This window comes from Cibotium barometz, chromosome 4 (assembly GCF_041138505.1).
Source record: "Cibotium barometz isolate CiBa-2024 chromosome 4, ASM4113850v1, whole genome shotgun sequence".
Lineage (NCBI taxonomy): Eukaryota > Viridiplantae > Streptophyta > Polypodiopsida > Cyatheales > Cibotiaceae > Cibotium > Cibotium barometz.
The window spans coordinates 18,974,817-18,992,021 of record NC_141049.1 but is presented as its reverse complement, the minus strand read 5'-3'; the positions used below and the strand labels follow the sequence as shown (position 1 = coordinate 18,992,021).

Below are 17,205 nucleotides of genomic sequence, written 5' to 3'. Positions count from 1 at the left end.
TTCTAAGTGTATTAAGCAAGGCTCACTTATGGGGTTGTCCGCCCATGTGTGAAAGAGGCCTAGGGTTAGGGTTAGTGACATCTCTACAAAAGAGAGGTTAGCTAAAGAAAGTGGACGTTTTTTGCCATTCTCATAAGCTATTGAGTAAAGCTCTTGAGCTCTCAAGCTATGGCAGCTCTCTAACTCTCTCTCTATTGTACTCTAATGAGCATGAAGCTCCAATGAGTATAGCTCCACTTCATTCTCTTAATCTGTTTTAGCATCATTGAAGTAGATTAATCTATGATTAGTTGAATGCTTCTTTCTTTCTCTTGTGTATGCTACATGCTTGTAGTGTGTGTGTGTAGTCTCCATTGATGCAAGCTCTTGCCCACTTCTTTGGCAATGAGTTATTCATGGATAGACTCTCTCTATGAGCTTGTGGGCTTGTGAATGTTACATTCTCTGCTTGCTTAAGCTTGTGGGTGAGTAGATGCACGCTTATGGATTTGCAGGCGCATTAGAGAAAGCTAAGATTTAATCAATGTTTGAATGGGATTAAGAGATTGCTATGTATTGCTTGTTGTCTTGATTAGTGTAGTGGATTTAAGGGATTGAGAGATTGATTGAGGTGTTGAATGGTTGAATCGTCAAGTGGTGGTTTGTGTATGTGAACTCTCCCTCATGGGATAAGCCTTCATACACTAATCGGGTCGAGTCCTCGGATTGACATTGTGTTTCTTAACACATTTGTTGATCGCGGTAGTACTCTATGAGCACTATATTGCACGGTAGAGAGAACCGCTCTACAATGGCGCCGCTGCCGGGGAGCGAGTGCCTACATTAGTTGAGCACCATACACATACTACCACTCCTTGTTAAGCTCCAATCGGTTGCAAAACTGTTGGATAGGAGAGCAGGCTTTGGGACTAAGTTTGGTATTTATTTAAGACTAATCTGTTGTTAAATTCTCTTTATTTGTCTTGCAATTTGAGTGCGATTGACGAGCTACGCTTCTCCCTTGAGGTCGGGACAAGAATTCAACACACGGGAAGGATTAGAGGTAGGCGCTAAACCTGCAAATTTCAATTTTCGTGCGAAAGAGAGAGGCCTGTTTTTGCATTTTTGTCATTCTGTTTGAGGATAATTTTTACAGTTTCAATTTTCTGCATGTTCGTTTTATTTTCTGTTCTTAGCTTAGTTTAGTTTTCTGCATCTTTAATTTTGTGCATTTTAGTTATCTGTTAAACCTGCATTTTCATTCTCTGTTAAACCTGCACATGTAGAGAAACTGAAATCTGTACACACACATGAAGATTGAACATTTCGAATTTGCTGCAAATTTCAGAGCTGCACATGCATTGAGTTCCCTGCACATGTATTGAATTCGTTGTAAATCTGACAGCTGCACACACATTGAGTTCACTGCACACGCATTTCAAAAAAGAAAAAAATAATAATAATAGTAATAAAAGAAGGCAGTTGTGCGTGAACAGCGCACGGCGAGGAGAGACCCACACACTGCACCGTAAAGACCGCCACCGCACCGGATAAGGGGGTGCAAAAAAAAAAAATCATTTTCTGTCGCAAAAATTTGGGAGGTTATCTAACTTTTCGAGAGGAGTTAGAAAACACCCATCGTCGAAATTTCGGTCCCGGAACCATTTTCCCATAGTGAGTCAGTATGAAAAACTGGTAAATTTTAGGCGATTTTCGATCCGAAAAAATACGCTATTTTTTTGGCCTAATGTGTTCGAGGGGGTTCAAAATGGGTTCTGGCAAAGTTTGAGCCAACTTGAAAATTTTTGGATTTTTTTGAAAAAATAAATAAATAATTAATTAATTTTAAAAAAACCTTAAAATTGGACCTTATGCACTTGCGGTCGGGACGTCGTATAGACACTGCCATAGGGCCTAGGGCACCTTCTAGAGTACCTACGCAGGAAAGTGGGAGCCAATCGGTAGGAAATTTGGCAGATATTGCTGAAACCTTTTCCAAATCCCAATCTGATACCCTTTCCAGGACAACTAGCTCATTGTCTATGGACAATCTAGGGCTGTCAAATAGTCATCCCTTTCCAGGACAACTAGCTCATTGTCTATGGACAATCTAGGGCCGTCAAATAGTCATCCCTTAGCCCCAAATAGGACACCCACAAGATCTTTTAATCCATTTGAAGCCGACACCATGGGGTTACCACTCAATGTGAGACTTCAATATGTCTACACGAATGCTCAAGGAGCTGAGATCTTTAGGGATCCACAACAACGGTATCTCGTTAAGATCGCAGACTTTTTCTCAAAGCTTGATAGAGCACCTCTAGTCAATGACCAGGGTAACATGTACATGGGTGGAGATGGTGTTCGCTAACGAAGCCACCTATCATCCAGAGAATGTAGACAAATTAGGGAAGCTCTCTAAAAGTGAGTTCTTAGACTTATCCAAGCTTTCTAGAGCAAGGGAGTCTAGAGATGATTGGCTCATTGAGCCGGACATGCCTGGACCATCCAATGCCCAGTCCTCAAAGCCATCCATAGATGATTTACTTTTTGTAGATCTAAATTTGGAAAGGGATAGGAAAGGCAAGAGCAAAATGGATCAGGGGGCTGAGAACCAATGGGAGTTTGTATGACAAATTCCAGTGACAAAGGTCTTACAGGATGACCCACTTCAAGAGGTCTATAAGGACTCTTTAGAAGGATATTATGCCACAACTAGATTTCCAGAGCTAGATCTTCCTCTAGCACTTGTGGTGGTAGACGAGAAGCTTGCAGAGTACAAGAACCGAATCGTTGATAAATGGGCCCAATGAATACCGAACCTTAGATTGGAAGGAGATTCGGGAGCTCACGTGGAAAGGACAACCATTATTCATGGAAGTTTTCTCAACAAATACAGCTAAATCAGGAGCTAAAAACCAGGAGAGACAGCCTTTCTTGGAGAAACTATTGCTCCTCCCCTACGAGAGTTCACTAGAGAGGGACCCTCAACATCAAAGTGGACCACTGCAAGTAGCCCAACTCTAGCACCAAGATATTATCCTACACCAAAATTGCGACCACAGATCACACCACAACAATGTTTCTCTCACTATGACAATCGGAGGGTAGGGGAGCCAACTCGGCCTCCCATAAATGCACCTCCTGAAATGCGGGTAACAAGATCTTTGGAGGGGGTTGGTGAGGCAGGTAATAGGAGACCCACACCAATTTGGGATGCATGTGGACCATCTTACCAAAGAGAGGAACAGTTCCCACTGAGAGTGAGAGGCCGTAGGCCCTATGATGAGTATTTACGACAAGTAAGGCCATCAACTCTTCAGAAACTGGTAAAGAAGTACGAAGGGTCGGGAGATCCATATGACCATGTAGCAGCATTTAGGCAAGCAGTTCGAGCTGACAAGCATACGCAAATTGAAGGATTTGGGCTCACTCTTGAGGGAAAGGCCCTTGCTTAGTTTCAGGCACTAGAGGCACACTACAGGCACACTAGAGGCTTCAGACAAATCTTCTTTATGAGTTTTGGAAGAGAGATTCATTGCTGCTTTTTCCTTGATGGGGATTCAACATGACACGGTAGCAAACATCTACTCTTTCAAGCAAGGCGAGACTGAGAGTGTTAGAGACTGTGTAAATAGGATGAAGCAGTACATTAATCGTTGCCCAGAAGATGAGAAGCCCACCCAGAGTCGATTAATTTCTCTCTTCTTAAAAGGACTCAAAAATTCAACACTACACACACCTCTATGCAAAGAAGTATACAAATTTCAATGAGTGTTGCCATGATGCTATGGATTTCACTTATAACTTCAAATTCCAAGATGGTACTGGCCCTGAGGTGAAACCTAGAGATCAGTGGGGTGATGACCAAAGTTCAGGGTCTAGCGCGCTAGTAAATCTAGACCACATAGCTAACCTAGTACTAAGGAGATTGGGACAAACCTATCGCCCACCCATGCAGCCACAACAACAATAGCAGCAGCAGCGAATGAGGAGTGTACTACCTACAGGTCCTCATCTTTGTGGACGTATGGCGGTACCATAAAACCGAAGAATGTAATACCTTTTCTCCTCTAGTCATCACAAACCAACCCACAAAGAAGTGGTGCCAGGCCTATGCTTGGAATTTTACCCACACCACACAGGAATGTACTCGCATTGCAAGAATGAGACAAGAGCGTGAGCAACAAAGGGGTGCAGTGGTTCCACAAATGCATCAACAGTATACTAATTTTGAACGTAAGCCACCGATGGCACAAGAGCAAGCACGACCTGTACTTGGAGCTCAACCTCCTGCTCCTGGGACTGCTCCTGTGAGATTTGTTGACTACGACAATTCAAATGTGTAGAGACTTGGTAAACCCAAGCTATGTGGAGGAGGAATATGCATCATATTCATCCAAGGAAAATCTCCTTGAAAATCCCGCATATCCAAGCCAAGCACTGGAACCTCAACCAAGGGAACAAAATTCTTTGATGTTGCTAGGCGGCTACCAACCTAGGACTCTAGGCCCCTCAGGTCAATGGCAGCAAAGGAAAGTAGAAGCCAAACTAATGGGCCCCTGTTATGAGTGCGGAGAACCCCATTGGGCTCGCATCGCCCAAGGCAAGCAGCTCGATCCAATACAACAGTACCACAGTTTCCACCAATTGAAAGATATTGTCTAGGGTGTTGTGTAGAACACTTTCCAAAGGATTGTTTGCTGAAACAACATGAGGAAACTACCTCTCAACCAAAGGTCTCACTCAACTTTGTAGAGGCAGTTCCATCACCACCTTCATCAGAGAATGAGGATGTCGTGCCACTTAGAGTCATGACTAGATCACAGACACGAAATGCCGAAATGCAGACTGATGAGACACCTCGAACTAGGGATGCAAAGGCAAATCTAGTGGACAAGACCCTACATTCCAATAGAAAAAGGACCACTAGGAGGAAAAAGAACCGCAACAAGCAAACTAAGAGTGCATCCACTAGTTCTCAAGAAGTCTCTAAACAAAACATGAAGGCGAAGTGTATCAGATGAGGCATACATTCCAACAACCCTTCCCTGAGCACTTAATTGATCCCCTAGAATGGAGTTATGTCCTTGCAACATTATCGACATGTGCTTTACCTAAGCCAATTCAATTTTGTGACTCAGATGGATATGACATTATTCCTATACGAATGGTACAACCACGTGACCTTCTAGATGATTTGTACTATGGGGATGCATCCACAACAGCACTGCATGTAGAGGAAGTCTCAGTGGAGGATCTAACACTCGAATCTGCTAATGATGCTGATAAGGAAGATGGATGGGACTCTGATTTTGAAGATGATATGATAATCCCGGAGGAAGAGTTAGGAAAGGCACGTTAGGAAAGGTACGCTTTACTCTTGAGAGGAAGGGAGGTTCAAATAGAGATCCCTCGAAGCCGACCTAAACGTAAATGCTGTAAGAGCCATAAGAGAATCCATAAACAAGATGAGAGGGAACGATGTGAGAGAAAACAAAAAGAAGACAAGGAGTTTAAGAATGAACACTCTCGACCACCACCTCACTTCTCAGGAAAGAATGGATATCTATACTATGTCCAAGCACAAGATAGTATCAAAGACCAAGTAAAACGATCAGATGGATTCCAACCAGGAGAAAAGCTAACAACTGTTAGCAAAAATCGTAAAAAAACAAAGAGACCAAAACAAAAACAAAAACTCAAGTCTCAAACAGATTCAAAAGAGAGTGTCGGAAGTGGAAAGATAACGGTTGAACAAAAAACTCTGATGCAAGATTGCAAAAGAGAGCTCAAAACCGCATGGTCTTCAATGAGTGACGACTCAAGTGGACAAGAACAAGGTCTCAATGTTCCCCCCAACTTCACACAGTACACTCTTCAAGATCGGAAGATTGTTCTTCAACGGCCCATGCGACAAAAGCTAAGCATGCCAGGGGTTTCATATGATCGTCCAGAAGATGCAAAAAAAATTGATATTGCTGAGCCAGGAAAAGAGTCTCGCTATGTGTGGATTGCCACAGACTTGTCCTTAGATGAGGAGAAGTTATTAATTCAAACAATAAAGGAGTATCGCGATGTTTTTGCTTGGAGTTATAAAGACCTCAAAGGAGTTGATCCAAGCATTTGTCTGCATACAATTCCATTGCGAGAGGATGCAAAGCCTTCCAAGCAACGTCCTTATACTTACAATGAGAATTTTACACGAAAGATAAAAGAAGAAATAGACAAGCTCTTAGAGGCAGAATTTATCTATGAGATTGAACACACTGAATGGGTCTCCCCTATTGTAGTGGTGCCCAAGAAAAATGGAAAACTTCGAGTATGTGTAAACCTCAAGAAGGTAAATGCAGCTACTGTACGTGATCATTACCCACTTCCAATCACAGATCATGTTTTGGAACGAGTTGCAGGAAAAAAGGCATATAGTTTCTTGGATGGATTCTTCGGTTACAATCAAGTGTCAATTAATCCAAAGGATCAACACAAGACAGCCTTTGCTACTGAAGATGGCATCTTTGCCTATCGTGTTATGCCATTTGGTCTAACAAATGCACCTACAACCTTTCAGCGGTTAATGAGTCATGTATTCAAGGAGTACCTTAGGCTATTTCTTGAGATCTTCATGGATGATTTATGTGTTCACTCACAAGAGCGTGATGATCATATAGAACACCTCAGACTCGTGTTTCAAAAGTGTCAAGTTTATCATATATGCTTGAATCCTGACAAGTGCAAATTCATGGTAAGACAAGGGAAACTTTTGGGCCATATTGTTTCTCGCAATGGGATTTCAATAGATATGGATAAAATTGATGTCATTGTCTCATTACCTCGGCCTATCAACCCTAAAGGGGTACAAATATTCATGGGACATTGTGGCTATTATCGTCGATTCATCTACATGTACGCTGTCCTAGCCAGACCATTATATGCTCTTCTTGTAAAATTTAATTGGACTGATGAGTGTGAGGAATCCTTTGAAAAGTTGACGCAAACATTAGTGTCTGCACCCATCTTACGGGCACCAGATTGGAACCAAATCTTTCATGTCCATATTGATGCTTCAAACTTTGCAATTGGATGTATTTTGGCTCAATCGGGAGAACATAATAAGGATTTCCCAATCTCATATGCTAGTCGACAGTTGAACAATGCTAAGAAGAATTATACCACAACAGAAAGAGAAGGTTTGTCAATGATATATGCAGTGAAAAAGTTTTGCCATTACCTTTTGGCAAACAAATTTATATTTTTTGTAGACCATCAAGCACTGCTATATTTGGTGAATAAGCCTTGTGCAACTGGAAGGATTGTGAGGTGGTTTGTCATCCTTCTTGAGTTTGATTTTGAAGTGGTAGTCTGAAAAGGAACAACTCATCTAAGGGTAGACCATTTGTCTCGAATCACCTCTGGAGAAGCTCCTGTGGGTGTGGATGATGATATGTTAGATTCAACACTTTTCCTTGTAGAGACAGCTCCTAAATGGTCTGAACCCATCTTAGAAATTTTGACAAGTGGGCAGATACAACTAGCGGGTCCTAATGTGGACCTATGGCGAGCATTCAAGTTAATCTCAGGGAGATTATATCGTCAGGGTAATGATGTAGTATTGCGGCTTATACCTAACCCTGACCAATATGAGGAGATCTTGGAATGGGCACATGAGGGTATTGGTGGAATCCATGCATCAGCTATACTACTTGTGTGCGACGTATAACTCAAGATGGGAAATGGTGGCCTACCGTGCATGCGGATGCTGAAAAATTTGTTCGTAACTGTGCTTCTTATCGTATTCAACAACCAATTCATAATCACATTATTCCAAATTTCAACTACACCAAGTTGGAGTAAGTATATTGTGGACTATCTTAAGCATGGTCATACTGATCGAACAATTCCTAAACATCGAAAGCGTGCTATTGAAGTTGAAGCGGCCAACTATATGCTGATAGAGAGCCAACTCTACAAGAGGGGCAAATTTCTCATTAAAATTTTATTTTCTACACTTTCCTTCATCATTTTTGACTTCATATATTTTTCGCAACAAATCCAAAACTTATTATTTTTTGATAAATTATCTCATTTATTTGCTACTTATTTTATCTTTAAAAATATTATTTTAAAGGTTAAAAATAGGTTTCTGATTTATTTTTAATAGCGAATGAACTCTGAAAAATCTCAAAAACAATCATGAATTTTCAGCAACATTTCGTGTTTTTTTTTAATTTTAATATAACATCTCTCTTCCAAGCATTTCAACTATAGATAATAATTTCTGAGCCAATGTTTTGCTTAAAAATATGCCATAAATTGAATTTTTTTTATAATTAATTTTCATGATTTCACCAACCTGCACACAAAAGCTTGACGTTAATTTTTCATGATGTTCCGATTCGAGCCTCCAATGGATTTTTTTTAAATTAATTTTCATGATTTTCCGCTTCTAGCCTCCAATTTACTCCCAATTAGCCTCGATCTCACTAAATCAAGTCTAATTACTCCCAATTAGCCCCATGATTTTGCTTCAAATCAGCTGGAAAGGATGTCTTTGATGATTGCTAATCTATTCCATGTCGCAGATTGCATCAAACGGAGACAGGAGAGAGTCTATAAAAGGGGAAGCGCAAGAGCAACAAAACGTCAAGCTTTTGTGTCCACCTGGTTGGTAAAATTGTGAAAATTAATTTTTTTAAATCATTTTATGGCATATTTTTTAAGAAAAAATGACTCACAAACTATTATCTATCATTTACATGCTTATATTTTCTAAAAATGTGAAATGCTGCTAAAACTTTATGAAAATTTTTGAGATTTTTCAAAATTCGTTGCTTGTTTTTAAAAATCAAAAACCTAACTTTTAGCCTTAAATTTTATTTTTAGATGTAAAATAATTAAATTAAATAGCAAATAAATAAGATAATTCTTTAAAATTTAAAGAAAAAAAATACAAGTTTGCATTTATTGTGAAAAATATAGGAAGTCAAAATAATGAAGGAAATCGTAGAAAATAAATATTTAATGAGAAATATATACTTAAAGAGCATGTCTAAGGATTTTTTAGAGGGGTTTCCATGAGGATTCAGACAAAAAATTGAATCGAGGAAAGAATGGGCATGTTGAGAAGTCTTAAAACAGAATATGAGGTTGAGGAAATATTATTAATAAATTATGGTTTCTTTGTTAAATGAGATATTATTTAAAAATTAGAAAATAAATATTTTTTGTATATTTTTAAAAATTAATAAAATAAAAATTACCTATTTAATTTACTTAATGAAATTATTTTTTTAGGGGTGTTTAAATGAAATGGTAGGAAAAATTATTGTTAGGAATGAATATGAATGGATATAATGAATATAATAACATAATGAATGGATATAATAAATATAATAACATAATAATGATAAGATAAATCAACATAATGAATATGTGTGATGAGAAAGAAATGAAGGAATTATTTGTAAGTGTATATGTTATTAAATTTGAAAGAGTTAGAAATTTATGAGCTAAATTGTTATTTCCAAAGAAACACGTGTGTGGATGATGATAAAAGCAACATTGGAAACTGTGTGAGTGAGCAATTTTCTTAGAAATATTTTGAAGCAGTATGAGATAAAAAAGAAAGAGAAACCATTTTTAGGGAATTGTTGAGAGAAAGAAAGAGGGTTTGGGACTAGTTGAACTACAAGACATTGTGAGGCAGTGAGACATGGCAAGGTGCAAAAGAGAAGTGAAATAGGAAGTGAAATCAGAGAGACATTAGCATTGTGTTATCCCTTAAATATCATATTAACCTAATACTTGGTTAGCTAGTAACCTGTATAAGAGGAGCTCTATTTAGAGGGTCATCTAGAGTTGGTCTGGAGCCTATGGTTGGATGGGAAGCTAGAACCCGTTTATGAGCTTCAAGGATCATAGCAAAATTTAGTCAAGGTCTCTTTCCTTAAGTTCTCAACTTTGGTTGCTCAAAAGTAGAGACCTACCCGCTAGGTCTCTTGGCCATTGTAACATCTTTGTCGTTCATTTTTCCTTTTCTCTTCTGCTTTATTCCACTTTGTTAAGTTCAGAAGGACCCGCATTATCTTTCCAAGTAGCTACCACCTTAAAGATACATGTAAAGTGTAATGCATCCTCAAAAGATTCAATCGTCATATTCCCTTGCACTTCATTTTGATAAAATTTCTTTTAAAAGAATAAGTATGACATAACCATCATGGAGGTTAGAGAATTTACTTATGATTTAGTGACAAGCTCTCTAAAATCCTAATGCATCAAACATCCTTCCTCCTAACAGCACTCTGTAAAAGTCTTCAGTCTCGTCAAGCTCTCTCACAAAATCCTCCATATAAATAGTTTTAAAGGCTTCCCAAGTTCTCAAAACAATAGGCTTCGTTTTAAGTTCTTGACACCACGTGAAGGCATGACCTCTCAAAAAAGTTTTTGCCACCATTATATGTTCTCCTTTGGGCACTGCACACTGCACAATGGCAAAATGAGTCTCCCACCAAATCAACCAAGCTCTAATAAAATCTAGGCACCTCTCATTCTTCTCCCCAGTAAAAGGAGGATAAATAGCCCATGAATTTATTGCCCCTGCATGCAGGGGGTCAGTCCACCATTGTTGCTCCCCAAGAGTAACTATATCTTGTTGCTAAAACAAAGCTCTTAGTTGCCTTCCCTTGAAGCTAAGACTCCTTGGGTTTACTCCCATGTCAAACATCTTTGGTTCTATGTGTACACGTGAAGCTAAGAGTCCTTGGGTTTGCTACCATGTTAGAACACTTGAGAATGAGCTTCCAAGCTCAGAGTTGTTGAAGCAAGGGATCTTCTCTCACAAAATAGAAATGGTTAACTTTCTCAAGCAACCCGCTTTCATGAGAGTAAAGTCATATACAAAAATATCTACCTCATAAAGTGGTAGTACACTAGTGCTAGTGGTGTTCTTTCCCCTCTTGCACGGTTTTCCTTTTTTTTATTGCATTTATCATTTCTATAATATACTTTCCCTCAAAGGCATTTAAATGAGTTGTTCTCATCCAATGCACTGTTAGTGACAATGTTGTTAGTATACACTCAATTCTTGCCTCTCGGCATGTACCTCAGATTGATGTTTGGTGTACATTTGTAAAGGCCTCCATTATGAGAAGAAGCCATTGGTGTTGCACGTGTCTTTGGTGAGAATCCCATCTTAGATGCCAATGGGGTCATTATTGTGACCATTGATGTGGTTAGGAGATGTTCAAAGGTCAAGGCCTAATAGTATAGGTTCATTATTAGTGGGCAACAATGATGAGAGCAATGAGACCGTGTCGTAAAAGTGAGGCTAGTTCCTCTCTCTCTCTCTCTCTCTCTCTCTCTCTCTCTCATTCATTGGGTATGTTGTGGTGGTTACAGGGATTCAGAATCTCCAGCTTGGAATTATCGTCTTACATATCTTTCCAAAACGAGCCTACCACACTTCATCATTCTAACGTATCCTTCCATAACCATCCCACCTGTGTGGAGTTGATTAACGAGCCCATGGTATTATATCTTGCTTCCAGATGACTTGTACATCTATACCCTCTTCGTAATGCACCAATTAGATGTTGGACGATATTAGATAGCTCGTGGAATTGAAAATGGAACATATTTTATTCTGTTGTTTAGCATATTATATAAGAATCAAGGGTGCTATCATTGTCTTTTTGAAGAGAGGTTTGGTCTTTTGCAACAAGCCATCAAGCATGTGGAGAGTATGTGCATGAGGTTTATATAGACGGAAGGAGAAACTTTCAATCTTGAAAAAGGGTGGTGCATGATGTTGCACATTACCATGGACTTTATGTGCATGAGATTTATATAGGTAGAAGGAGTGACTATTGTTGCGCACAAGCACATCGCCACCAAACAAATCTGACTGGGGAAGAAATACAAAACTAGACCATAAAGTGCTCAGTTAGAGCTCAGATCAAGGCCCATTTGCAAGGGACTTGAGAAATCTCTGAGGCTTGCAAAATCTTGCACGCCAAGGATTCATGGAGCAAGATGTCTGAGTCACAGATAGATTAAAGGTCATTTAGTTTTCATTTCTTTGTTGCAACAGCATTTAGGGGATGCAGAGAATGTATACACCATGCAAATTTTTAATCTCATAGGCTATTTTCAACTCTCTCTCTCTCTCTCTCTCTCTCTCTCTCTCTCTCTCTCTCTCTCATATGCAATAATACATGGATTACTTTCCAACATGTCTCTTTCTCGAGGGTCTGTGTGTGCTAAGGGTAATAAAAATCACTTATGTGCATGGTTTTTGTGAATGTATATACCATTTCTTGTATGTAAATAACTTTTTAAGTTAAACATTTATAAGCTCAGTTAGTCTAGAGGCCTTAATCTACATTTGAGGTGGCCAATGTGAAAATGGAAAGCTTTTCGAATGCTCAAAGGCATTAATTGAATAATATTTTATGAAAGGCTCTGAAAACAAGCTCTCTATTACATATTTGTGAAGAAACAGATAGAGAAGTAGACGCTCGAAATGCTAACAAGAACATTGAGGATTGAGAGAGGTAAGCCACTTTTGAAGGCTGTGGAAGAAGGGAAATTGGGGAGAGGCATTGTAGGAGAGTGTAACGACGAAATGGATAAGAAGCTTTGGGTTTCCTGAGAGCTGACCATAAAATGTTGCCTAAGAACGACGAGCCACATCGTGCTTGGACTCCTAGGTAACCAACCATCAGCTGGTTACCTGCTGGGAGGAGTTTGAACAAGCTATGTACAAAGAGCTCTTGCTTGAGAACGGCGAACAACAGCATGTTTGGACTACCTGGGATGAGTGCAAAACGTTTGAGAAACCTCTAGACCAATTTATTGCCTCTTATCTTGTAGGGAGTGCATTCTCAAGCACTCATGAGTGCATTCTCAAGCACTCATGAATTTCAAAAAATGTAGGGTGTTTATCAGGGGTTTAGACCTAGAGACCCATTGGAAAAACCTCTAGACTAATTTATTATATCTTATCTTGTAGGAAGTGCATCCTCAAGCTAAAGGACATTGATGAATTTCAAAAAATGTAGGGGGTTTATCATGGGTTTAGACCTAGAGTACCATTTGCATGTGTAATCAAAATCTTCTCAGGATTTGTTTCCAATAATAACACTAATAGGTTCTTATAGAGGCTTCCAAGAACTATAACAACCTTTTTTACTGGTCATGTGTCGTTATGCTCCACTATCCAAAATCCATGAATCATCAACAATTGGAGTCTCAGCAGGTGAGCATACCTCTTCAATGGTGACCCAAAGTTCATTGGTGTTGTTATTGACTCCTTTCCCTTCCATGAAGACTTGACTTAAGGGTGCCGTTCTTCTCGGCTTACTTCTTTATGTGGTCTTTGACAATGTGACCCTTCTTGTCATAGTAATAAAACTTCTTCCGACTTTGTCTTCTTCTTCTTGTCTCATCAGATGCCACGTCTTTACCTTTAGCGTTGGTTGAAAATGCAACATCACCGCCACCATCATGAGTCTTTAGTCACATCTCCTCCTTAAGAAACATAGCACTAGCTTCTTCAAATGATAGAGGTGGTATCTTAACTTGAGTGTTTAGTACCACAACCAAGTCATCATACTTTTGTGGAAGAATTTTAATTCGGACTAGTTCCTTACTAGTTTTTGTAATCCCATAGCATCCATTCATCTCGTACATTTTTTATATGCGTGATAAATGCTTAAACATCTTCTCCTTTAGCAAAATTTTTGGCAACAAGCTTCTCTAGTTTCTGAATCCTGGTCTGATTCCAGGTCTCATATTGACTCCTTAGTATGGTCCAGGCCTTTGATGCCTTAATTGTGTGTTGAGTCAAATTAAGAATAGAATCATTTATGCTAGTAAATGATGGCACAAAGTGCATCAGCATTGTGCTTCTTCCATGCTTGAAGAAGTGTAGCATATGGTGGAAGTGTTTGCTAGATTAAGGGTTCCCACTAGTTTTACATCCCTTCCCAAAATAGTTTCTAGAAGTTCATAATAGTTTAGAATAGTGTTGATTTTGAATTTCTAGAGAGTGTAGTTTGTCCCATTAACCTTGCCTTATGTGAAGGCTGGTGGATGAATGCGTATGATTGGTGCAGTAGCTAGCCAACACACCGAGGTAGAAGCCTTCACTCCTAGTATTATATTCAAAGAAAGAGTAGCCTTTATGCACCTAAGGTCCTATACCATATAAGAATATCCATCACACCGAGGTAGAAGCCATCACTCCTAGTATTATATTCAAAGAAAGAGTAGCCTTTATGCACCTAAGCTCTAATACTATTTCAACTAAAAGCACCTAAGCTCTGATACCATATAAGAATATAGCACAACAAAAAAGATAGATAGCAATTTAAAGTGTAATAAACAATTTAATAAATAGAGAATGGAGAGAATTTAAAATTCTGAGATAGGTACAATGTGATGGTACTGTTCACCAGTGCGTTCTCAAGTAGACCTTAGATGACGATCTAGACATAATCTGGATGGAGGATGTACTAAGTGGAGAGGGCGTAGATACTCACAAGCATTGGATACCGTAGCTTGTGATAAATATGTCCACATATAGTCCTCTAGGTGGTATGGTAGGTGCGTATACAATGCGGGCGGTTACACAAACTCAGACTGAATAAAATTATTACACACTTCCATTGAAATTCACAATGTAAAACCGAGTGACACCAAAGTTTGATAGAGATGCACATTATTACACCAAGTGGGTGGCAAACATCGATCGGTTAAAGTTAAGGGCTATCATGCCAATTCAAGCGGTCACAATTTTGAAGGTATACTCTAAGCTTGCTCCTGTTGGTACATGTTTCTTGATTGGAACTTACGGTTGATAACTTGCAACTATAGATTGTTTAGACACAAGAGTACAAGTGCATCATACACATGGGTGGATTCTCCGACACAGGCAACTTGAGAAGACAAGAATACCAAGTGCATACACATGGATGGATTCCCAAATACAGGCAAATTGTGCACATCATGCACATGCTTGTAAAGCTTGTCTTCTTAAAACAATGCCTTGTGTGAATGAAAGAAAATTAAATGTTACAAGGTTCATGCAGTCCAAATTGTGGATCATAAACAAGAGTCATGAGTGGAAGGGGTCATATGGCAATTACATTTGAACTTGAAGAAAAGATCCCCTCGTGTAAAAATTGAAAACAGAGCTACAAAAACATTCAAGAGGACATAGCAATAGACCATACTGGTATCTGGTTCTCAGAACCACCAAGCACAAATGCACTAACAAAAAAAAAAACAGTAGTAGGACATACTGCTATCTGGCTCTCAGAACCACCAAGCATAAAAGCACTCACTGAAAAGGAATGTTATTGTCTTGATATTTAGTAATCCAGGGGCTCCGAAAGAAACAAAAAACAGTAGTAGGACATACTGCTATCTGGCTCTCAGAACCACCAAGCACAAAAGCTCTCACTAGAAAGGAATGTTAATGTCTTGATATTTAGTAATCCAGGGGCTTCGAAAGAAACAACAGCAGTCCAAGCTTGACATTTTAAACAGGTTTCCAAGCAAAGAAAGCAAAAGAAGATTCCAATTTATAAAGGCCAGCCTTCTTGGATCCAAAATTTCAAGATTAAACATCAACCCATATCAAATGAATCGTTTGACAAAAGAGTTCCTTGTGATGTTTAGAAACTCATGAATATGAAGAAGAGCAAAATACTGCATTCCCAACCACAGGTTTATCTTCCAACTGTGTCTGGTTGCTGCAGTCCATGCTGCCAAGCTTCAAGCGTAAATACTTTCATTTGAATACATCTTCTAACTACATTGGTTGTCTGCACTGGGTTTGGCCACCACAAAACAAAGGGGATGCCTGCAGCTGTCATATGCATTATATTCATGTCGTTTATTCCATATCATTGCTAAGATTACCAGTGCCTTAATCATCACAACTGTTTATGATGCAATGAAGTTAGGTGATGATATGGTTCTTTACCTGGTTGGGGGTTCAGAAGTATACAAGCCACTCTTGAGTCTCAAGGTGTTACTCAAAAGCTTCATTCTACAGTATCTCAAATGTGAGCTATCTACAACAATGTAGGTACGTTGAAGATAAAAGCTACACTCTTTTGAGTCCACAGAGCGTCCAATAGCAATCACCACAAACCAGTTTGGAGTTCAAAAAGCTTCACAGAGCATCCAATAGCAATCATCACAAACCAGATACAACTCCTGGAGGTAACAAAACAGACATCCTATCAAATAAACATCGTCATATTATAATCAGGGCAGAAACTGTAGATATCATGATACACGGGCAGGGTAGCCAGTTACTACTGAAAATCACTCGTAGTAATATCCTTTGTGGGACTGCCTTTGGGCCGTGTACTAATAACTTGTCAGAGAAAACAACCGCTTAAAGTCAAGGGAGGATTTCCTGCATCCAAAGTGTGCATGGATGTATGATGGTTAACAAAAGAGCTTGATCAGATCAAAATGCTTTTCCTAGTCAGCTTCCTATTGCAAGTTGACAAGTAATTCATTGTGTAAGGGAATCCTCAAGGGTTAAAAAGAAATATAAGGTATCAGAATATTTATTAAGCATAATAAAGGCTGGGCAATCATGCGATTGTAATCTTCGTCAATTCTTAGTGGAAAAAACCATTTGTGACGGTAAGTGTGTTCATGAAGATTCTGTGGCTGTTCTTGAGGAAGCCCATTCTGGTCCAGGCGGAGGACACAAGACGAGATACATACCTTGACACTCATACACCAACACAGCCAAACAAAACCAGTGTGCCTTCGAGGACTTGCAGCTAGCCATCCTGAGGCAACATCAAAGTTTCACGAAGTGACACAGATGAAGTTACAAGTATCTGCACATGATTGTCAATACATGACAGGCTGTGCGTATGCATCTGTGAGCCCATGTGTGTCATTTCTACACTCGTCAAACCTTGGGAATATGATAGGGCATTCGCACTCCACAATCAAGTTTGGGTTCTGTTGAATTCTGGAAGCCGGTCCAAAACCTTCCCAAGCAACCGTTTCGGTAAATCTCTCTCCTACACCACAAAATATGAACTACAAACTTCAGAACTTACAAGTCACCAAAATTTAGAGAAAGAAACAAGCAGGCCGAGGTATAAAGTTCACCCACCTTATCTTTCAATCGTATATTTCTCAGTAGGTCAATGCTTCCATCTACTCTTTCTTTCACCAATGCTGCAGTAA

The 17,205-nt window shown here is 39.3% G+C and overlaps 1 protein-coding gene across 6 annotated transcripts in view; it reads right to left on the bottom strand.

Annotated features, from left to right (window-relative positions):
• Positions 1–15,542: 15,542 nt before the first annotated feature.
• The window catches only part of LOC147639000 (phytyl ester synthase 2, chloroplastic-like), a 74,351-nt gene continuing 72,688 nt past the window's right edge, over positions 15,543–17,205 (bottom strand). For 2 of the 6 annotated variants that reach the window (XM_086786418.1, XM_086786442.1), the window contains 2 exons: positions 17,132–17,196; positions 16,537–17,036 (listed from right to left, as the gene is read on the bottom strand). In XM_086786418.1, coding sequence (XP_086642544.1) covers positions 16,962–17,036; positions 17,132–17,196 — 140 coding nt within the window. In that variant the 3' untranslated portion in view covers positions 16,537–16,961. Of the gene's footprint in view, positions 16,409–16,536; positions 17,037–17,131; positions 17,197–17,205 lie in introns of those variants that run through there. The other 4 variants (XR_015264061.1, XR_015264059.1, XM_086786434.1 and 1 more) reach the window with 4 other exon arrangements.